General features: G+C 53.2%; 1 protein-coding gene across 1 annotated transcript in view; it reads left to right on the top strand.

Moving 5' to 3' along the window:
• Positions 1–16,632: 16,632 nt before the first annotated feature.
• The window catches only part of SULT2B1 (sulfotransferase family 2B member 1), a 32,582-nt gene continuing 25,916 nt past the window's right edge, over positions 16,633–23,298 (top strand). Inside the window, exon 1 of the mRNA XM_032388733.1 lies at positions 16,633–16,774. Coding sequence (XP_032244624.1) covers positions 16,704–16,774 — 71 coding nt within the window. The 5' untranslated portion in view covers positions 16,633–16,703. The remainder of the gene's footprint in view (positions 16,775–23,298) is intronic.

Here is a 23,298-nt window from a genome sequence, read left to right as displayed (position 1 = left end):
GACTCTGTTCTGTAAGAGACTCGGCGCAGAGTCTCGGAATCTGAGATAAGACTGGGGTTGTGTCTCTTTAGGTTCCAGGACCAGAGTCCCTTGACCTTAGTGCTGAGAGAGGAGCAGTAGGGGAGGGGACAGGGCCCCTGAAGCCAGAGGCTGGGAGCATCACAGTTAACCCTGGTCTGCTCCGTCCCAGGCATGTTCCCATTGCTGGCTCCCTACTTCTCGTTCAACTCTGAAACAGACCAACTATATTAGTTTCCTACAGCTTCTACAACACTTTGCCCAAACTAAGTGACTTCAAACAACACACATTTATTCTCTTAGAGTTCTGGAGGCCGGAAGTCTGAAATGAGTCTTCCGGTATTAAATCGAGGTGGGCTGGTTCCCACTGGAACCTCCAGGGGAGAATCCATTATTTCCTTGCCTCTTGCAGCTTCTAGGGTAATCTCTGCCTCTGTCTTCAAAACACCACCTCCTTCTCTTCTGTGTGTGTGTCAAACCTCCCTGCGCCCCCCTCTTACAGGGACCCCTGTGATCATGTTGGACCCCCCCTGGATAATCCAGGATCATCTCTCCATCTCAAGATCCTTAATTTAATCACACCTGCAGAGTCCCTTTTGCCACATGAGATCACGCATTTACAAGCATATTAATCACTTAAACATTTTTCTGTATCTTATGTTGACATTTGGGGGTGCCTTACAGATCCAGGGAAAACAACCCCCCCCACCTGGGCTCGCTGACTCTTAAAGATAACAATGCGCCTGCTAGCACACCTTTCCGATGCAAACTGACCCATCCTGAACCCATAGCCCCCAAAACACTCTCTTTAGCCAACCCTCACGCTGACCCACTATTTCCCCTGCCTTAAATCACCCAGGACCACGTACCAGGCGACCAGAGACCACCCCATATCCCAAAGCCCACCAGAATTATAAGCACTAGCTAATCCCAAACTACTCAGCCCACCCTGCCTTGCTTTCCCGGCATAAACCCCAGTAAAGGCTTTGGCTTAGTCTTCCCACTGCACCTGCTTCTGTCTCCTGACCAAACCCCGTGTTTCCCCCACGTGTTGCTTAGAATCCTATCCTGAAGTGTACCGTGTACATACCCCCTCCCTGGGCACTACCACCTCCCCCAAATTAACCATGGTAAAAAATGGCCATGACTGGAGCCATTTAAAAATAGAGCCTGGGGCGCCTGGGGCACCTGGATGGTTCAGTCAGTTAAGCATCCGGTTTGTGCTCAGGGCATGATCCCAGGGTGGTGGGATCGAGCCCCGCTGTCGGGCTCACATGCTGGGAGTAGAGTCTGCTTAAGGGTCTGTCTCTCCCTCTCCCCAACCACCCCCCAAAAAAGAGTGGGCTGGGCCACTGCAGAGAAACTGCTTTACCACCTTTGTTTGAACGGGGCCCAAACCTTGGGACAGGGCAAAACGTCTTCCAAACAATTGTTTGTGAAGTCAACAAGATGTGGGCATCTTGGTCATCAGAATGTTGGCTGTGGATCTTTTGAAGGCAGAATAGTTACTGAGTGCATACTAGGAGTAGTTTCGTTTATTGATACAAAAAAGCGGCTCAGTCTGTTAGTACCAATTGAAATTTTTCTTTTTTAAGATTTTAACTATTTATTTGAGAGAGCAAGAGAGCACAAGCAGGGGGAGAGACAGAGGCAGAGGGAGAAGCAGGCTCCTGCTGAGCGGGGAGCCTGATGCAGGGACTCAATCCATGACTGGAGTCAAAGGCAGACGCTTAACCGACTGAGCCACCCAGGCGGCCCCTAAAAGACAATTCTTTGATCCCAAAGAAACACTCTATTTGCCTCTCACTGTGGCTATTGATTTTCAGGTCCAACACCTCCAACCTGACTTCCAGTACCGTTGAGTCGGTTTTGTTCCTTCTAGAACTTTCTATACATGGAATCATACTGTGTGTGCTCTTTTGCACCTGGCTCCTTCCCAATCAGCATTATTTAGGAAATCCCACATTGCTGTTGCCTGAGTGCTGAAGTGTTTTAAAGCAAACCCCAGACAACATGACCTCTCACCCCACAATATTTGGTGTGTGTGCCTAAAACATAAGGACAGGCCCCCCCCACACACACACACATAACCACTATACAAGAGACTAATTCCTTAATACTGAGTCCCTCCTTCATATTCAAGTGTCCCCACTGGTCTCTTGAGCTGGTTTGTTTGAACTAGGACCCTTAGGGGCGCCTGGCTGGCATGGTCCATGGAGCATGCAACTCTCGATCTTGGGGTTATGAGTTCAAACCCCATGCTGGGTGTAGAGATTTCTTTAAAAAAAAAAAAAGAAAGAAAGAAAAAGAAAAAGAAAAGAAAGAAAGAAAATAAGTAAATGAGGGGCGCCTGGGTGGCTCAGTTGGTTAGGCGACTGCCTTCAGCTCAGGTCATGATCCTGGAGTCCCGGGATCGAGTCCCGCGTCGGGCTCCCTGCTTGACAGGGAGCCTGCTTCTCCCTCTGACCCTCCCCCCCTCATGTACTCTCTCTCTCTCTCTCAAATAAATAAATAAATTTATAAAAAAAAAAGAAAGAAAATAAGTAAATGAACCAGGATCCTAGCTAATCATGTTTTATCTGGTTGTTAGATCTCTTCATTTTCTTCTCCATTGGGCAGTCCCGCAGTGAGACTGAGCTATAAGAAACAAACATTTGGTCTTCATCTGGTTTCCTGGCACAAGAGCTTCTTCTTCTTCTTTTTTTTTTTTTTAAGATTTTATTTATTTATTTGACAGAGAGAGACACAACGAAAGAGGGAACACAAGCAGGGGGAGTGGGAGAAGCAGGCTTCCGGCGGAGCAGGGAGCCCGATGCCAGGGAGTCCGATGCGGGGCACGATCCCAGGACCCCTGGGATCATGACCTGAGCCGAAGGCAGACGCTTAACAACTGAGCCACCCAGGTGCCCTGGTACAAGAGCTTCTAAAGCCCATGGCATTTCCTGAGTGATGGGGGTCAGAAGAGGGTCTTTTGTTATTAACTGGCCCCTTTCAACCCTACCGGACTTTATGCTAATGAGGTGACTTCTAGAGAGCTTCAGGAGCTGGGCTGGTGGCCAGAGGAGCCAACTCGGTGACCAGAGGGTTGGAACTTTCAACCTCCAGGAAGAGGGACTGGAAAGAAGTTAATCACCCATGGGTAGGGATTTAACCAATCATGCCTAGGTAACGAAACCTCCATAGAATCCTGAGCAAAGGGATTCGAGGAGCTTCTGGGTTGGTGAATGCATCCACATCGCAAGAAGGTGGCGTACCCCAACTTCACAGCACAGAAGCTCCTACACTCTGGACCCTCTGCCCCTCCCCCCCTGCTCCTCTTCATCTGGCCGATCATCTGGATCCTTCATGAAATCCTTTGTGATAAACTGATAAACATAAGAAAAGGGTTTCCCTGAGTTCTGTGAGCTACCATTGCGAATTAATGAACCTAAGGGGGCAGTGGAGGGAACCTTCCATTTATAGCTGGTTGGTCAAAAGTACAGGTGACAAACCTGGGACCCGGGACTGGGATCTGAAGTGGGGGCCAGTCTTGAGGGCCTGAGCCCTTCATCTGTGGGGTCTGCGGGGACTCCGGGTAGTGAGCGTCAGAATTGAATTGAAGTGTTGGACACCTAGCTGGAGAGAGATGGGGAATTGGTTGGGGCGGGGCGGGGGGGGGGTGTTGGGAACAGCCCATATCTGTCAGTGCGCTGTGAGGAAAGAAACAGTTTTCCTTTACCTCTTTTCTCCCACATTTTATTTTTTATTTATTTTTAAGTAATCTCTACACCCCATGTGGGGCTCAAACCTATAACCCTAAGATCGAGAGCCACATGCTCTCTCGACTCAGCCAGCCGGGCACCTCTGAACCCACGTTTTAATATAAAATATTTCAAACATGCAGAAGAATCAAAAGGATTAGACACTGAATGCCCCGCCCTCGCCCCTTAGATTCAGTGTAGAATGTTTCACTCTGTTTGCTTTATGGCCTATCTGTCCATCCATTGTTTTAAATTGAGATACAATTGACATGTACATTGTGTAAGCTTAAGGTGTACCTGTGTGTTCATCTGCTACATTTTTATGTTGCAGTATGATTACCATTATTGCGTTAGCTAACACCTTTATCACATCACATTATTATCATTTCCTTTTTGTGGTAGGAACAATAAAGATCTAGTCTCTTAGCAACTTTGAAGTTTATGGCACAATGTTGCTGTCTATAATCACTGTGCTGGGCAGTGGATCTCCAGGACTCACTTACCTATCAGTTGCAAGTTTGTATCCATCTTATTTTTATAAGTCAAGTTTATGGAGGTATAATTTACCTGCAATCACACAATTCCATACGGTAAAACTCATCTTCTTAAAGTACCTGGCTCAATTTTTAAAGTACACAGTTCAACGCGTAGGTTTTCATTTATCGATTTACAGCTGTACTGAGATCATTACTGTAATACAATAAACCGAGCACGTTCGAAAGTGCACAGTTTGGCAAGTTTTGACGTCTTGCGCCCCTGTGAGGCCCCAGCTACGATCAAGGTAGTGATCACCTCTGTCACCGCAAAAGTTTCCTGTGCCCCTTTGTAATTCCTCCTCCCTACCCTTTTCCAGCCCAATCCCTGTCCCCAGGCACCCACCCACCTGCTTTCTGTCCCTGTAGACCAGTCTGCATTTTCTAGACTTTTATATAAATGGAATCATATGGAACGTTCTATTTTTTTGTCTGGCTTCTTTTGCTCAGCAGGATTACTTTGAGGTTTGTCCAACATTGTTTCATGTATCAGTTCCTTCCTTCTCCCTGTGGAGCAGTATTCCCCGGTCTGGATGGGCCAAGCTCCTGACCCATTTGCCTGTTGATAGATGTTTACATTATTTCCAGAGTTTGGTTATAATGAAGTGGCTGTGAACGTTCAGGTCCAAGTCTTGGAATGGACAAATATTTTCACTTCTCTTGGGTAAATACCAGGACCGTGACGGAGGGTCACATCAGTCTATGTTTGCCTTGTTAAGAGATCAACAAACTGTTTTCCAAGGTGGCTGGATCATTTTGTACAGTATAGGAGAGCTCTAATTGGCTCCACATTCATGCTAGTGCTTGGCCTTTCTTTTTTTTAAAAGACTTTATTTTTGAGTAATCGCCACACCTAACGCGGGGCTCAAACACACGGCCTTGAGATCAAGAGTCGAAGTCTCAGCCAACTGAGCCAGCCAGGTGCCCCAGCACTTGGTCTTTTAAATTTTAGCTGTTCTAGTGAGTATATAATGTTCTGACACCAATTCCAATTCCGATGTGTGGGGTTTTTTCCCCCATGCCAAGCAATTCTCCAACACCAGCTTGGTGCCCTATAATTCAACTCAATTCCGACACAATCTCCCTGGAGACACCATCAGAACCCACAGGTTAAGGGCTCAGTCCTCCAAGACTGCCCTTCCCCCAACTTCAGACGCCAATGATCCAGGCTGTCACCTTCTACTAGCTGATCGGAGGTTCTAATGACTCCTCCTTAGGTTGGATTAATTTGCTAGAGCAGCTCACAGAACTCAGAGAAACATTTTACTTACTAGATTCCCAGTTTATTATAAAAGGCTATAACTCAGGAACGGCAGATGGAAAAGATGCGTAGGGCCAGGCAAGGGGACAGGGTACGGAGGGTCCATGCTCTCTCCAGGCTGGACTCTCTCCCCAATCTCCATGGGTTCACCAACTTTTGGGTTTTTATGGAGGCTTCTTTATATAGGTGTGATTAATTAACTCATTGGCCACTGGCGACTGATCCCCCCTCCAGTCCCTCTCGCCTCCCCAGAGGTGAGGCGGTAGGACGAAAGTTCCTCTCATCTCCAGGCAACAATCCCCATCCTTAGGTCCTTTCCAAAAGTCACTTCATTAGCATATGGTCAGGTGTGGTTGAAAACGGTTTATTATGAGTATCAAAACACCTTCATGGTGCTATTGCTTAGGAAATTCCAAGGGTTTTAGGAGCTTTGTGCCAGGAACAGGGACCAAATATATTTCTTTTTTTTTAAGTTTAAAATTTTTTTAGTAATCTCTACCCCCGACGTGGGGCTCGAACTTACAACCCCGAGATCAAGAGTCACATGCTCTTCTGACCGAGCAAGCCAGGTGCCCCATGTATATTTCTTATTATAAACCACAACATCACAGTATGCATCTAATCTTTTGATTGATTTATTTTATTTTTTAAAAAGATTTTATTGGGGCGCCTGGGTGGCTCAGTCGTTAAGCGTCTGCCTTCCGCTCAGGTCATGATCCCAGGGTCCTGGGATCGAGTCCCGCATCGGGCTCCCTGCTCAGCGGGAAGCCTGCTTCTCCCTCTCCCGCTCCCCCTGCTTGTGTTCCCTCTCTCGCTGTGTCTCTCTCTGTCAAATAAATAAATAAAATCTTTAAAAAAAAAGATTTTATTTATTTTACTTGAGAGAGAGAGAAAGCATGCGCAGAGGGAGAAGCAGACTCCCCGCTGAACATGCGGGGAGCCCATGCCCGGGCTCGATTCCAGGACCCTGAGATCATGACCTGAGCCAAAAACAGACGCTTAACCAACTGAGCCACCCAGGCGCACCTTCTCTTTTGATTCATTTAAAAGTGAGTTGCAGAAATCAGTGCATTTCACCCAACACTTCAACAAGTATATTAATTCACTGGAGTTCAGCTTCAGCGTTTGTTCACAGTTGTAGCTTTTTAAATGGGGTGAAATTTACATGGTGTGAAATGCAAAAATCTTAATTCAGACAGCTTTGAGAAATGCATAACTTATGCGGTCCTTCCCTTTTGCTGCTTCCGATCTGAGGAGCTGAAGAGCCTGGTCTATGGTTCTGAATGGAATGCCCCACCTTCTGGATTCATCTCTTTCTCTGCGGATTCCTTTAGCTTGGACTACCCACTTGCCTCCGTCTTTCCCCCAAACTGGAAGGTGTGTCTCCAGCAGGTCTCCTCACCTGGGCACTGCTGACATTTAGGACCAGATGACTCTGTCATGGGGCCTCTTGTGTGCTGTGGGATGTTGAGCCTCATCTTGGCCTCCACCCACTATTCCCAGTAGCATCTCCTATCCCCCAGTAGGAGTCCCCGGTGGTGAGGTGAGTGGACACAATCCCTCTTCCAGGGACCGTCAACCAACAAGAGAAACAGGCTGTTACACTTGGGCCCCTGGAGCTTCTGACTTCCTTGACCTAGGGACTGGCTTTTAAAGGCCTCCCAAAGGGATTCTGATGGGCAGCCAGGATGAGAACTGGTGACCCCAAGCTACTGTTCATTAAGCATTTATTGTGGGCTAGGCAATATGCAAAACTTTTTTCCTTGAGGGGGGCGCCTGGCTGGTTCAGTTGGTGGAGCGTGAGGCTCTCGATCTCGGGATTGTGAGTTTGAGTCCTGCACTGGGGATAGAGATGACTTTCAAAAGTAATGAAAAAAGTTTATAAAGATTTTACTTATTTATTTGACAGAGAGAGAGAGCACAAGGAGGGGGAGCGGCAGAGGGAGAAGGAGACTCCCCGCTGAGCTGGGAACCCGACCTGGGGCTCGATCCCAGGACCCGGAGATCATGACCCGAGCAGAAGGCAGACGGGTCCTGTCCCCATGCTTTAATAAAACCACTTTTTGCACCAAAGATGTCTCAAGAATTCTTTCTTGGGGCACCTGGGTGGCTCAGTCGTTAAGCGTCTGCCTTCAGCTCAGGTCATGATCCCAGGGTCCCGGGATCGAGCCCCTCACGGGGCTCCCTGCTCAGCTGGGAGCCTGCTTCTCCCTCTCCCTGCTGCTCCCCCTGCTTGTGCTCTCTCTCTCTCTTTCTCCCTCCCTCTGTCAAGTAAATAAATAAAACCTTAAAAAAAAAAGAATTCTTTCTTGGCTGTTGGCTTCGAACCCTAATGTTCTTTCCTACATCACTGGGTACTGAGTAAGTGCTACGTGATTCACAGATACAACAAACTATGAGTAGGGATCTTGGTATGACTAGAGCACCCCTGGTTGTGTTTCTGTATTGTGCAAGACCTGTAGGTTTCCCTGAGATGGGAGAGAGCCTGCCGCATCAGGGGAAGCAGTCCCGGGTCCCAGAGGGAGACTGGGATTGCACCCAGCTCTTACCATCTTTCCCTTCTGCCCGTTGATTCGGGCACGGTCCCACCTCCGACCTTTTGCTCCTGCGGACCCTTCTGCCCTTCCCTCCTTCACCCCTTTCAAGCACTTGTGCCGATGTTACCACCTTGGGTTAAAATTGCAATTCAGGGCGCCCGGCTGGCTCAGTCAGTAGAGCATGCAACTCTGGATCTCGGGGTCCTGAGTTTGAGCCCCACGTTGGGTGTGGAGGTTACATTAAAAAATTTTTTTTAGGGGCGCCTGGGTGGCTCAGTCGTTAAGCATCTGCCTTCGGCTCAGGTCATGATCTCCAGGTCCTGGGATCGAGCCCCGCATCAGGCTCCCTGCTCAGCAGGGAGTCTGCTTCTCCCTCTCCCTCTGCCTCTCCCCACTGCTCCTACTCTCTCTCTCTCTCTCTCTCTGTATCTCTCTGCCTCAAACGAATAAATTTTAAAAAAAATTTTTTTAAATTGCAATCCAACTCCAGGCCCCGCTCCCAGTCTCCTAGAGCCTTGACCGCCCACTGGAAACAGCCCCTGGTCCATGTTCCAGCAACATCACCTGACTTAAATTTTCCCCTAGTGCTTGTCACTCCCCGCCGTTGATGTAATTTTTAGCTGTTTGTTGTCTTCCTTTCCTAGGATAGCAGTTTCCTGTTGCTGCTAGAGCAAATTCCCACAGATGTAGAGGTTTAACACAGCACACATTTATCAGAAGTCCAAAGTGGTTCTTACAAGGCTAAAAAGCAAAGTGTGCCCAGGGCTGGGTCTCTTCTGGAGGCTGCAGAGGATACTCCGTTTCTGGGCCTTTTCCAGCTTCTGGAGGCCACCTGCATCCCTCCGCTCACTCCCCCTCCCTCCGTCTCCCAAACCAGCAGCGGAACATCTGGAAATCTCTCTCTGACTCGGACCCTCCTGCCTCCCTCTTTCACTTCCTAGGACCCTTGTAATGGCATTGAACCTGCCCAAGTAACCCAAGGTCATCTCCCCATCTCAAGACCCTTAACTTGATCACATCTGCAAAGCCCCTTTTGCGGTGCGAGGTCACGGATCTGTTCTGGGATCATCAGGGTGTGGGGTCATTACTGAGTTCCCCGCAACGCATCCTCAGCTTCGGTTCCCCACTGTATAGTACTTGGCGCGGTGCTTGGCCCAGAACAGGTGCTCTGTAGGAGTTGCCGAGTGAACGAATGGGACACAGGAGCAGGAAGGGCAGGATAGATATTTGGTGGAGCAGGTTTTGGGGCATTGAGGGCCAAAGAGGAAGTACCATCCCCAGAAGGAAGTGAAGGTGCCGCCCCTGGCCCAAGGCGGGAGGATGATGGAAGAAGCAGGGATGAGCAGGACAGGTCAGACAGGCGCGAGGATGAAGCAGCAATTGGGGCATCCTGTTCTGCCTGAGCCCGCCTCCCACTCACCTACTCACTGACCTCGCCCTCGGGCTGGGCCCAGGTCTTCCTGGAGCCACTGCAGGGAAGGGGGGAGGTCACAGGGATGCGGGACTGGCACAGCGGGTTTGGCTGGTCCTGGCATCTCGGCAGAGGAGAGCCCTGGGGACAGGTGAGGATGTTGCTGGGAGCACCTGGGAGGACTGGAAGACGCAGGTCCCTGTGGGCCCAACACTCCCGTATCCAACACCGCCACCCCAGAAGGCTCTCTGGGCTCTGTCTGCCCCAGCCACAGGGACAAGGAAGCTAAACTCCCCATGCCCGACCCCCTCCCAGATCCAGGACTCCAGGCCCCCAGCCCCCTCCTCCCTCAGACCCAGGGGTCCAGGTGCCCAAGCCTTGGGCTCTTCCACATTGTCATCACCTGGCTCGACCTCCGGGGATCCCCGATCCCTGTACACCTGTGCTCCCTCATACCCCTCTTCTTTTGTGACCAGGTAAAGACCCAGCTTCTCAGGTCCCCCGCCAGCGCCCCTCTTCAGTGTCTGGCCAGCTCCGGGACCCCGAGTAAGGGTCCCCAGCCGCCCACTCACCCCCACCCCTGCGAGGAGACCCGGCGTGGCCGCCCCCCCACCTCAGCGCAGCGCCAGCCCCGCCCCCGGAGCCGGGTGGGCGGGGCGCCCGGGTGAGAGTGCGGGGTGGGGCCGGGCCTGCAGTATCGGCCCTGCGGCAGGCTCCTCCACCGGGATGGGGTAATCGGGGTGGAGAGCAGAGAGCAAGGTTTCTGCAACGCTGCACACCCCGAGATGGACCCGCTGATTAGAGGGGAAAACTGGAGGGAGGGCGCCAGCTGACTTTGAGGAGTCAGCTGCCCTCCCACCCCACCCAGCGTGATGTCTTCTTTTCCCTCTCCAAGGGGCCCTCCAGAGCCACGGGGACAAGGGCATCCCTTGCCCATGGCCCACGCCTTCCCTAGGTCCAGGTGTCTAGGTGTCCCAGTTTCGTGTCTGTCTAGGTGACGGGAGCCCCAGCCCCCAGCCGCCTCTTCCCTCATCAGACCTAGGAAGTCCTGGCTCCCAGCCCCCTCCTCCCTCAGACCCAGGAGCCAGGACCCCCAGCTCCTGTACTGTCCCCCTCCCCACCTCATTCGGATTCTTTATTCCTGACTCCAGGATTTGGGAGCCCTGCCCCCAGCCTCCGCCCTCTTGGGAACCCAGCCTCTAAGCCGCCAGAGCTGACCTGGTCTTCAGCTCTCCCAGAATTCCCCGCAATTACTAGCTTTTAATGGAAAGGTCAGGCTCTGGAGGTGACAATGGCCCCGATTCTGTGGAAATATGACCTCATGACCCAGTGACCTCCCTTTGCCCACATCTGAGCTCTAAGAACAAAATGGCATAGCCTGGGGCTTCCTGGGGCCCCAGTGCGGGCCTGGGGAAATACCAAGGAATTGATGGGGGGGCAGAACAGGGGGGCACGTTTGAGACCTTCCCTGACGTCTGAGGCCAGAGGGGCTCCCCTCACAGTCAGTGACACACGCCAGCGACCTATTCATCTTCCTGGGGGCTTGCTGGGGTGGAGGGGGCATGTCCTGGCCAGCCTAGCCCATCCTGACCTAGCACTGCTCCCTGCTACCCTTAATACCCCAGGGACAGGTATGAGCTCCCACCCCAGGGCCCAGAAATGCCCCTTCTATCCCCAAATGTTCCCTCTTTGGACAAAGAACATCCCTTCCAGGTGTCTCTCCGGCATTGGGGCCTTTGTTCCCACCAGACCCTCTGCTTGGAGGCTCAGGTTGCTCACCTGGAGAGTTTCCCCTCCTGGGGCATCCTTTCACCGGAAAGCCATCCCAGACCTCCCACAGAGGCCCAGGATCTACAGGCAGGATACCAACCAGACCGCATTTGCCCCAGGCGAGCAGAGTCAAGTCCACTAGTATGCCAGCCACCCGTGTTATTTTAAACCTTTGAGTAGCCACATTTTTTTTAAAAAGAGAGACATCGATAAGATTAATTTGAGGAATATGTTTTACTCAATCCAGTATATCTAATATCATCATTTCAACGTGTAATCAATATAAAAATTACTCGGGAGATGTTTTACATGTTTTATCTCAATTGCAATGCTCAGTTTCCAAGGGTTAAATTGGAATGTAATCTTACCAAAGCATTAATGCTGCACTTAAGAGGGAAGTATTTGACACTGTTTCTGTTTTTAAAGTTACCGGTGAGTCAATTAAGATTAAATATAACTGGAAATGTTTGCTTCCTGGGTCACACAAGCCACATTTCTAGTGCTCAATGGCCACATGTGGATGGTGGGTCCTGTGTTGACTGCAGCTCTAAGCCATGTTTACTTACCTGTCTTGTCTGTGGATGCAATGCCAAGTTCTGCAGAGGAGGCCTCCCCAGATAGCTGGAGGGATGAAGGATGGATGGTTGGAGGATGGATGATGAATGGATGGAGGGATGATGGATGGATGGTTGGAGGATGGATGATGAATGGATGGAAGGATAATGGATAGATGGTTGGAGGATGGATAGATGGATGGATGTTTGGGGGATGGACAAATGAATGGATGGAGGGATGATGGATAGATGGTTGGAAGATGGATGGTGAATGGATGGATGGAGGGATGATGGATGGATGGTTGAAGGATGGATGATGGATGGATGGAGGGATGCTGGATAGATGGCTGGAGGATGGATAGATGAATGGATGGAGGGATGATGGATAATCCCTGCTGCTCCCAGGGAGCACCAGCTGACACTGGCTTTTCCACTTTCTTCTCCCCCCCCACCTCCAAATCTCTTTCCTGTCCCTCAGATACCTAGGCCCCCCATATCCATGTTGATGGGGTCAGTGATTCCCATTACTGTCCCTCCCCTCCTGTCATTGGGTAAGAAGCCACTCTGTCTTCCAGTTCCCCTTGCCACGTCCTCAGGAGTCTAGGCCTGTCGCTCTCTACAACCTGGCCTTGCATCTCCCCATCCCCACCCCCACCTTCTGAAGAGATCCAACCAATTTCTCCAGGAACCACCATTGCCCAGTTGCTCACTGCCCATCACCCTGTGATGATTCACTCACTCCATCCACAGCATTTACTGAGCAACCCCTAAGTCCTAGCAACTCTTCCAGGCCCTTCCCCTGGGATACAAGAGGGCACAAACATATAATAAGCCCTGTCTTCATGGGGTTGACAGTCTGATGAGGAGACAGACAGTCAGCAAGATCAAGAAGTAAAACATTTAGGATGTCAGAAGGTAATGAGTGGAAAGTTTGGAGACCTTGGTGGCCGAGGTTAAGGAGAAGCAGGGCCAGCTGCAGTGATGGGAAGCCCCGAAGAATCCGGCTCTCTGGGAAAGAGCACACCAGGCAGGGGAATGGCAGTACAAAGGCCCTGAGGTGCAAACATTTCTATGTCTCTGGGCTACCTTATCTAACTGGTCTCTTGACCACTCAGACACAGCCTCCAGGCCCTCTTTCTCCCTTCAACATTCTCCTCTAAACTCTCCCTGGGTCTTCCCAGATGTCCTTGTCCCCCAGGGCAACCCCCCAAGTTTCCTTCCCAGTCTCCCTCAAGGGTCTGAGTGTTCTGGTCCCCTTAAACTCTCCCTCTCCTCTGGAACTTGAGGCTGGCACAGGTGGGCTTCTCCTCTGGTTCTGACGGGGAGGACCTGGTGACGGGGTTCAGGGGAGGTTCCCATGGGAGGGATGGGACAAAGTTGTCACCTCCTCAGAGCCAGAAACAGTCATTAAAGGCAGAACAAAGGCAGGGCAGCCCAGCCCATGGGGCAGGAAAGGTGGCCCAGCTCAGCCCCCCCACTACCCTGACCTCAGGGAAGTCCATCAGCCCCAGACAGGGAGAGCTAGCCCTCTTGATTTCCCCCGCTCCCTGTGAGTGAGCCCTTTGCACAGATGGGCACATCAAGGCTAATTCTGAAAGTAGCCGAGGCAAGATTCAAACTCATCTGTGGTGGGGTGGGGTTGGGGGAGGCTCCCCATACCGCAGCACCCTAGCCATGGGCCTTTGGGCAGATGAACCAAAGGGGTGCATTGCCCCAGGATGTTTGTCTTCTTCCTGCCATCAGAGTGAGAGTGGGCAACGCTGCGCCCTGGGCTGCTCATCCCACCTCTCTGAGCTGCCTTTCCGCATCTGTTATGTGAGTCTCACGTGCCCTATTCCTCCCATGTGCAACAACACGGGGCTGACTGTAATTGGTCAAGAAATCGAATTTTATTTTATTTTTTAAAAGATTTTATTTATTGGGGCGCCTGGGTGGCTCAGTCATTAAGCATCTGCCTTCGGCTCAGGTCATGATCCTGGGGTCCTGGGATCGAGCCCCGCATCAGGCTCCCTGCTCAGCGGGAAGCCTGCTTCTCCCTCCCCCACTCCCCCTGCTTGTGCTCCCTCTCTCGCTGTGCCTCTCTCTGTCAAATAAATAAAATCTTTAAAAAAAAAAAAAAAGATTTTATTTATTTATTTATTTATTTATTTGCGAGACAGAGAGAGAGAAGGCAGAAGGAGAGGGAGAAGCAGACTCCCTGCTGAGCAGGGACCCCCCGACTTGGGGCTCGATCCCAGGACCCTGGAATCATGACCTGAGCCAAAGGCAGACACTTAACTGACTGAGCCACCCAGGCGCTCCTTGGAAATCGAATCTTAAATGGCAATAATTTTGTATTTATTCATCCAACCAAATTTTCTCTGGCACATACTGGAAAAATGACCAAAAAATTCTAGGAAAATTCCACCAAACTATCAATGGTGGTTCTCTTCATGGGTAGGAGGGTTACGGGGGTCCTTATTTTCTACGTGGACTTGCCAGCTCAGACATTGTCTTTCCTCCCATTTTTTTTTTTTTTTTAAACTAAGTACACATCTTCCTTCTGTCCTATAAAAACAAGTCATTTCTGGTGAGAAAATTGGGCTTCTTGGCCAGATTCAAGGTCTCTGAGGGGTGAGGAGATGGGTGGAGTTGGGGTTGGAGGGTCAGAGAACAGTGAGGTGTGGCCAAGGAATCTTAAGTACTGGGAGAGATGGAATACACGGGCAGGAGGCCAGATCACCAGGGCCTGGAAGGCCTTGGCACTGGGGGGAGGAGAGGGACAGCTCTGGGAAGGACTGGAGGCAGGGAGGCTGGGGTGAGGCTGGGGGAAGGGTGGGACAGGAGGCCTGGGGGGACAGGCAGGGGAGGGCATGGGCTGGAGAGTCCTGGCCCAGGACAGTGGGGCTGGACACTGACAAGCCTACAGGAGGGAGAGGAGGGGAGAGGCAACGCCTGGGGGTGACCCGGGGACCCATGAGGCCATCCCGGAGATGGCAACCGGGGAGGAGGGACGATTCTGGGGAGCCGCTGAGCTCCCACTCCCCTGGGGATGATGCGTGCCTGAGCCGCCTGGGAGGGGTCCAGATGGAATGGTAAGGGTCCTCGTGAGGGGCATCCTCCTGGGCCCAGGGGTTCCAGAAGCTCATGGAGAAGAAAGTTGGAGGTGCCCTTAGGACCCCTTAGGGGCCCACAGACATTCCGGTCCAGAGGTGTCTTACAGGTGAGGGGTTAATTACCCCCATTTTTCAGATAGAGAAACTAAGGCTCAAGAGGGCACCTGACTGGATCAAGGTCACACGCTGAGCAAGGGCTGGGGATTTGCTGGCCCCCTGGATGTGGGGGAGCAGACAGGAGGGAGGCTCCCAGCTGCCCTGGTGGGGGGTGAGGTCCCCCCAGAGGTGGAAGCCCAGGAGGGAAGCCTGTTGATCTCTGGAGGCAGAAATTGCAGAACCCAGGGGCCAGGAGAGCAGGAGACAAGAATATTGAGTGGAGGGGCGCCTGGGTGGCTCAGTCGTTAGGCATCTGCCTTCAGCTCAGGTCATGATCCTAGGGTCCTGGGATCGAGCCCCATATCAGGCTCCCTGCTCAGCCGGAAGCCTGCTTCTCCCTCTCCCACTCCCCCTGCTCATGTTCCCTCTCTTGCTTTGTCTCTCTGTCAAATAAATAAATAAAATCTAAAAAAAAAAAAAAAGAATGCTGAGTGGAGGTTGCTGGGGCTTTCCTCAAGCAGGCCTGGGACAAGCTGGTGAGCACTCTCAGCCCGAGAGACCCAGGGCCGCTGCGAGGCTTGTCCACATCACAGCCATCAGAATTCAACTCTCTGTGCCCTGGCTCCGGGCTGAGGGAGGGGAGGGCAGGGGAGGGACCGACTACAGCCTGGGGTGGCTGGAGGGGCCCAGAGAGCAGCGGAGACACTCGCCTGGCAGAGTGGAAGATACTGGGGCTGGGAGATCATCACACAGCTGGCTGTGTGATCCTGGGCGGGCCGCCTGCCCTCTCTGAGCCTCCACTTGCTCATGTGGAAATGGAGCTACGGGGAGGGGGTATCGCCAAGGCTGTTGACAGGAGGGACCACAGACCCTGGGGTCAGACCCATCGGGTTCAGCTCTGTCCCGGGCTGCGTGACCATGGTCATGGCACTTTCGCTCTCGGCCTCAGTTTCCCCATCCGGAAAGCGGGTATGATAAAAGCGCCTGACTCATCCCCAGGAACAAAGAGGTCACGCTCAGGAGGTGGGGAGCGCCGTGCCCTAACCTCTCCTATGAGGGCTGCCGAGTCCGGGGCCCAACCTCTCGTCCTCGGAGCCCCCGGGGACACAGCCTCTGGCTCGGGGACCCAGCTGAATCCCCACCCCTGCCCACCTCTGTGCTCCCATCCTCCCCTGAGCAGAGCAGGTGGTTCTAACAGTGTCCCAGCCCTTAGAGCAGCGCCTCGTAGACCCGAGGCACTCAATAAATATTTCTTGAATGAATAAGTGAATGGATGAATGAATGAACCCTCTGAGATAAGATTAGCTTTTTGGCACATTTGCAAACTGAGACTCCGGGTAAGTTTGCCCGGAACCACTAGCCAAGAAGGTTCCAGTATGGAATTGGAATTGGAGCGGCCTCCCGGACTCTGCCCCAGGCCACTGGGGAGATTCCTGAGACGTGTCCATCAGCTCTCCTCCCCTCCCCACCCTCGGAGAAGGGTGGCTCCCTCCCGGCCTCTCCCCGCCGTTGGAGGCGTGGGTAGCAGCTGGGAGAACCGGCTGGGTGCTGCCCCTCCCCTTGGGCGTGGAGGTAGGCACCTGGCGGGCTCCTCGGGTGGCAGACGCCACCACCGCACATACTTGGCCCCCCGAGCCGAGCCGCCTGCTCCCTGCGCGTCCTCCCCTCCCTTCCCTCACCGGCCCGCCATGGACGGGCCCGCCGAGCCCCGGATCCCTGCGCTGTGGGACACGCATGAAAACAACATCTCGGAACTCAGGTGAGGCCCGGGCCTGGGCACGAGCCAGGAGACCTCCGCCCCTACCCCGCCGACCCCCTACCCTGGAGGAGGGGGCCTGGGGAAGAGCCAGGGGCCTCTGCTGCAGCCTCCTGCTGCCTCAGACCTGGCCAGGACCCAGCTGGCTTCTGGAAGGGAGTGGGGGACGGGGTTGTGCTGAGTTACCTGCTGGGATGCCCGAGGTGTCCCGGACCATGGCGGGGCCTCAGTTTCTCTGTCTTCCAAAGATGTCTTCCTGACACAGGGCTGGATGAGAGTGGGAGTCGGGCTCACAGTAACTGCTCAGGAAACGTAAGGGCCTGCTGTCCCCTTTTCCTCCTGGACACCCCAGAGCCCCTTCGGATGGGGGTGCTTTCCCTCATGGGGGCTCGGAATATGGCACCTGCTCTGCTCGGGGGAGGATGGGAGCACAGAGGTGGGCAGGGGTGGGGATGCAGCTGGGTCCCCGAGCCAGAGGCTGTGTCCCCGGGGGCTCCGAGGACGAGAGGTTGGGCCCCGGACTCGGCAGCCCTCATAGGAGAGGTTAGGGCACGGCGCTCCCCACCTCCTGAGCGTGACCTCTTTGTTCCTGGGGATGAGTCAGGCGCTTTTATCATACCCGCTTTCCGGATGGGGAAACTGAGGCCGAGAGCGAAAGTGCCATGACCATGGTCACGCAGCCCGGGACAGAGCTGAACCCGATGGGTCTGACCCCAGGGTCTGTGGTCCCTCCTGTCAACAGCCTTGGCGATACCCCCTCCCCGTAGCTCCATTTCCACATGAGCAAGTGGAGGCTCAGAGAGGGCAGGCGGCCCGCCCAGGATCACACAGCCAGCTGTGTGATGATCTCCCAGCCCCAGTATCTTCCACTCTGCCAGGCGAGTGTCTCCGCTGCCCTCTGGGCCCCTCCAGCCACCCCAGGCTGTAGTCGGTCCCTCCCCTGCCCTCCCCTCCCTCAGCCCGGAGCCAGGGCACAGAGAGTTGAATTCTGATGGCTGTGATGTGGACAAGCCTCGCAGCGGCTCTGGGTCTCTCGGGCTGAGAGTGCTCACCAGCCTGTCCCAGGCCTGCTTGAGGAAGGCCCCAGCATCCTCCACTCAGCATTCTTGTCTCCTGCTCTCCTGGCCCGTGGGTTCTGCAATTTCTGCCTCCAGAGATCAACGGGCTTCCCTCCTGGGCTTCCACCTCTGGGGGGACCTCACCCCCCACTAGGGCAGCTGGGAGCCTCCCTCCTGTCTGCTCCCCCACATCCAGTGGGCCAGCAAATCCCCAGCCCTTGCTCAGTGTGTGACCTTGATCCAGTCAGGTGCCCTCTTGAGCCTCAGTTTCTCCATCTGAAAAATGGGGGTAAATAACCCCTCACCTGTAAGACACCTCTGGACCTGAATGTCTGTGGGCCCCTAAGGGGTCCTAAGGGCACCTCAAACTTTCTTCTCCATGAGCTTCTGGAACCCCTGGGCCCAGGAGGATGCCCCTCACGAGGACTCTTACCATTCCGTCTGGGCCCCTCCCAGGCGGCTCAGGCATGCACCATCCCCAGGGGAGTGGGAGCTCAGCGGCTCCCCAGAATCGTCCCTCCTCCCCGGTTGCCATCTCCGGGATGGCCTCATGGGTCCCCGGGTCACCCCCAGGCATTGCCTCTCCCCTCCTCTCCCTCCTGTAGGCTTGTCAGTGTCCAGCCCCACTGTCCTGGGCCAGGACTCTCCAGCCCATGCCCTCCCCCTGCCTGTCCCCCCAGGCCTCCTGTCCTACCCTTCCCCCAGCCTCACCCCAGCCTCCCTGCCTCCAGTCCTTCCCAGAGCTGTCCCTCTCCTCCCTCCAGTCCCAAGGCCTTCCAGGCCCTGGTGGTCTGGCCTCCTGCCATGTATTCCATCTCTCCCAGTACTTGAGATTTCTTGGCCACACTTCACTGTTCTCTGCCCCAGTGCCTTTGCATATTCAGTTCCTCTGTGGGGATTCCCAGGGAAGTCTTTTCTAACCTCCAAATCTACCCCTGGCCATGTTCCTTCTGTGGCTTACCAGCACCCATAGTGATGGTTTCTAAAACCTTTTAAGACACAGATTTCTTTGTCCCAGAGGAATTTTCTTCTGGAGCAGAAATACATCATAGAGTTCAAGACGGAGCTGCTCTGGTTTAAAACAGGGGAGTGGGGCTGAGGTCCCGCCGCTCACCCTGCTTCTTCTGTGGGAGCTCCTCTCTGTTCCCACAGTCCCCACCTTCCTCAATGCCTGGGCCCCACCTGCTTGCCTCCACACCCACTCCGGCCTGGATCCCACACCTTTGGGCCTTGCGTCCGAACATTCCTTTGCCCGGGATGACCTCTCTCTCCCTTGTCTAGCAAACACCCTTCTCACACCATGTCAGATTCTTGGCCGCCACAGGTGGGTCCCTGACCCCACTCCCAGCTTCAAACTCATCCTACGCACCACACTGTGCACTGTTCACAGATAGGGCCAGACCTGGGCCACCTCCGGGGCCCTAGTGAGTCTCGGAGAATGATGGCAAGGAATGAATGGAGATTAGGCAAGCTTGCAGGATGAGTCAGGGCTGCAAGGCAGGTGAGCAAGGGGCAGGGCAGGCAGGGAGAGGAGGGGCAAGCTGTGGATCAGAGGGGACCAACGGGCAGTGGAAAATTCCCATGGGGACCATTATTACGCACAGCCGCAGGAGTGCCTCTTAATGTCTGGCAAGAGAATTTGCAGGACACCATCTGCCACCTGATTCCATTTTTTTACGGCCCCCCCTCCCCCGAAATCCAGAAAAGCTCATATATTACTTTGGGAATACAGTCACGCGCGACAAAACTCTGCGACACGAGGATTTCACGGGGATAGTGGTTGTGGGGAGGAGGAGCCCAGAGACACCAGCGAGACACAGGGCTCAGAACGTTCTCGTTCGCGGGGTTTGCGATCCATCACGTTTTATAAGTTCTGTGGTGTTTCATGCTGTGGTGTAGGTACCAATGTACAAAAGGGGGATATTAAGGGCAAAATCAAAATTTGAAAAGGAAAACGTTAAGAGCAGGGGGCAGGCGGGACCCGGACTGTTGTGTTCAGCGTACTGTGGTGGAACCGATGGGGAGACAGGCCCGGGGGACGTGAATCCCTCTGGTCCTTTCTTAGGTGCCGCTTCCCAGCAACTGTCTGAGATTAACCGGCACACAAATGGTCAGCTATTGTCATCCCGTTTATGATTGAGACAACTGAGGCCCAGAGAGGTTGAGTGAGTTGCCCGAGGTCACACAGCTGCCAAGTGGGATGTCGCCAGGATCTGAACCGAGGCTGCCTGACTCTCGCACCCTGGCTGGCACGGGTGGGCAGGAAAGGAGTCTGGGGATGAGCAAGGGGAGGTAGCCCCAGCCCGGATGGGAGGCTTGGTGGGTGGTCCGTGCTCTGGCTCGTTTCCGGAGTGTCCACATGCTGGGCTGCACTACCATCGGCCCCTTCTGGAAAGAGTCGAGGCCGGAGGAAGCCAAGCAGGTATTTGAACCTGCGGTTGCCATCCCTCCCCTCCTCCCTCTGATCTTGGAGAGCCTGCTGAAGGCCCTTTCTGATCTCCGCCGGTTTATGGCTGAGGTCTCCAGCCCCGGTTTTAAAATCCCGGCCCCCTCCTTCCTTGGGGAGGGCTGAGCCATTCAAAGATTTTATTGGCTAGCGCCCTGCCAGTCACAGAGCTGCCTTTTTCCCAAGGAGAAGGGGGCCGCTAATAAAAAGGTTCTAAGCAATAAACAAATAATAGGACATTGGACCTCGCCGCCTGGGTGGAATTTGTGCAGGCAGAGAGGGGCGGGGACTCTGGGCTGCCGCTAGTAAATAAGGCGCCTTGGGAGATACTCACAGTCACCCGGCTCCCCGATGATGACCCAGGCTTGGAGACCAAAGGGCAGGATGTGTCTCCATTCCCAAGTGCTCTTTCGGGGCTGGAGAATGGGAACATCCAGGAGCCGCTTGGAAAGGACTGAGCAGCTCAGTTTGCTGGGGGTGGGGGGTCTATGGGAGGGAGAGTGGCACCCCGGCAGACTCTCTGGTGGCATCGAATGCCAGGGCAAGGAGGAAAATGCTGGTGCTGCTGGGGAGGCCTGGATCAGAGGCTCCAAGAGAGAGGTCGGGACCAGGCCTCCCACCCCAGGACTTTGCCACTGTAGGCAAGAATGCCAGTCACAAAGTTCGCAAGCAGGCAACTGGCCACGTCGCTCACTGGTGGGGACCCACGGGGCAGACAGGGGCACTTGGAGCTGCACGTCTGTGAAATGGGTGCAGTGGGTGATGCCCTGGGATAGGCCAGACCCGGCGCTCTCTGCTGAGTCAGGGTTTGTTTTTTTCTTCCTCCTTCTCCAAATCCCGTGACCCTCCTCCTGAGCCAGGAACTCAGGTGCCAGGAAGGGTGGGGCCGGGGTGAAGAATGGTGATAATTAGAACCTTCCTGAGCATTCAGCATGCGCCAGGCTCCTTGAGGGCTTTGTGTGGATTAAGATCCTTGGATCCTCGAAACAGCCCTGTGAGGCCGCTGAGGTTGGGATTCCCATTTTCCAGATGGGCACACTGAGGCCCAGAGAGGACTTGTACATCAGAGTTGCGCTCCCAGGGCCTCGCTCTGAACCCCCTAGAGAAAGAGCTCAGACAGGAGACCTCTCAGACTGCAGGGGAGAGCTGTCCCTCTGCAGACATCACCTCCACGAGCGGACCAGTGAGTCTGTGGTCTGTCCACCCTCCAGACCGACGCGGTCCCATAGATGCACAGCGTGAGTCCCCGAGGTAAACATTTCCTCCCGGCCACGTTCAAAAAAAAGAGAGAGAGAAAAAAAAAGCGGCAAAAGACACAGGCAAAATCATTTTAATTCTGTATTTTGTCTAACCTGATATATCTGAAACGCTACCGTTTCAACACGGAACCAATAGAAAAAATTATCAATGAAATATTTTACATGCTCTGCGCACGAAGCCTTTGGGACCAAGTGGCCTTTTGCTCCAATGACACCAGTCTTCCATCAGGAAGACTTGACCTGCCTCTAGGTCTCACAGCTGGAGAAAGTCCCTCCTCAGGCCTGAGTTGTTCCCAATCTGCCTAAAAAGCTTTCTGATCATTGGAATTGAGTGTCAGGGTGGCAGCTGAAATCAATAATAAGTAAATACAATTAAAAGGGCCCCCTGTTGCTATGGCCACCTTTCAAGGGCTCAGTGGCCCACACGGGGCCAGCAGCTGCCATCCCAGGAGGTGCAGAACGGACTGTTTCCATCATTCCGGAAAGTTCTGTCGGCCGGCATGGCTCCAGGCTGTGAGTGACCCAAGGGCCAGGAGAGGTACATAGTAGGAGCTTAATAAATGCATGTTGGAAGTGGGGGGGAAGCGTTAGAGAGAAAGGAAAGAAAGAAAAGTCACAAAGAGCCTCAGGCTAAAGGCAGGGCACACACAGAGATACGAGGAGTGGTGGACCATAGAGTATGTAGGGAACAAGAAGAACTTGGTGGTGGGAACAGAACAACACTGGCCATGCTGGCGTGGGGGCCTCAGAGAGGTGGGGGCCGTGCGAGCCGATGAGGGCGCAATGAATCTGCTGGTCTTTGAGGGACAAAGCCCAGGCAGCAGTACAAAGGACTCTGAGAATTTGAAGAGAGTGATTAATTTCTTTAGCTAGATTTTTCTCCAGGACTATTAGCCTTAGGGAAGTGATATATCAAAGTGATACATCTCAAAAAAAATTTTTAAAGTTATTTAAAAGTTTGGGTGGATTTGAAATGTGCAAGAAGTGCCCAGGGAAGGGAAAGGAAACTGGGGAGGGAATTTTACCCCATCAGAACTTAAAATGCGTAGTTGCTTTAATGCAAATGATATGACCCCCACCCTATGCCTGAGCAATTCCAATTCCCGGTTATTTGCCCAAGGGAATGAGACCCAAAGACCAGGATGGGTGCAGCAGCTATAGGCGTAAGAGCTTGATCTGGAAACAGCCAAGAACAGGGACATGGATACGCACCCTGTGATTTATTCATACAGTGGAATTCGACTCAGCCACAGAAAGGAAAAAAAACCTCTAATATACACACAGACACCCATGAATGTCAAGAACGTTACACTGAGCGAAAGAAACCAGACACTGGAGCACATTCTGTAAGATGAAAGTTCTAGAACACCCAAGACCAGACAACTCCATTTCTGAGGAAAACTCGGGACAGAGGTCACCTCTTGGGCAGGGGCGGGGACAGATTTGGAGGAGCCACCAGGAAACTTTCTGGGACGCTGGGCTCTTCTGCATCTTGCTAGGAGTTGGCATGGCAGGACGACATGCGTTCGTCAAAATTCACTTAAGACTAATACATTTCTTCAAAGGGAAAATAATTTTAAAAGGATGGAAGTGGGATATCTTGCAGCTATTTTTGAACAGGACGAGACAGCCGTAGATCGACCTAAAAAATAAGCAAGGTGCAGAGTAAGGTGTAAGGTATGAAATCAGTATTTTTTAGAAGGAAGGGAGGAAAAGGGGGAAGGGGAGGAGGCAGAGGGGGAGGAGGAGGGGAAGAGGGGGGGG

The sequence above is a fragment of the Phoca vitulina genome, unplaced genomic scaffold (genome assembly GCF_004348235.1).
Source record: "Phoca vitulina isolate PV1807 unplaced genomic scaffold, GSC_HSeal_1.0 scaffold52, whole genome shotgun sequence".
Lineage (NCBI taxonomy): Eukaryota > Metazoa > Chordata > Mammalia > Carnivora > Phocidae > Phoca > Phoca vitulina.
This window is presented reverse-complemented; position numbering and strand designations above follow the sequence as displayed.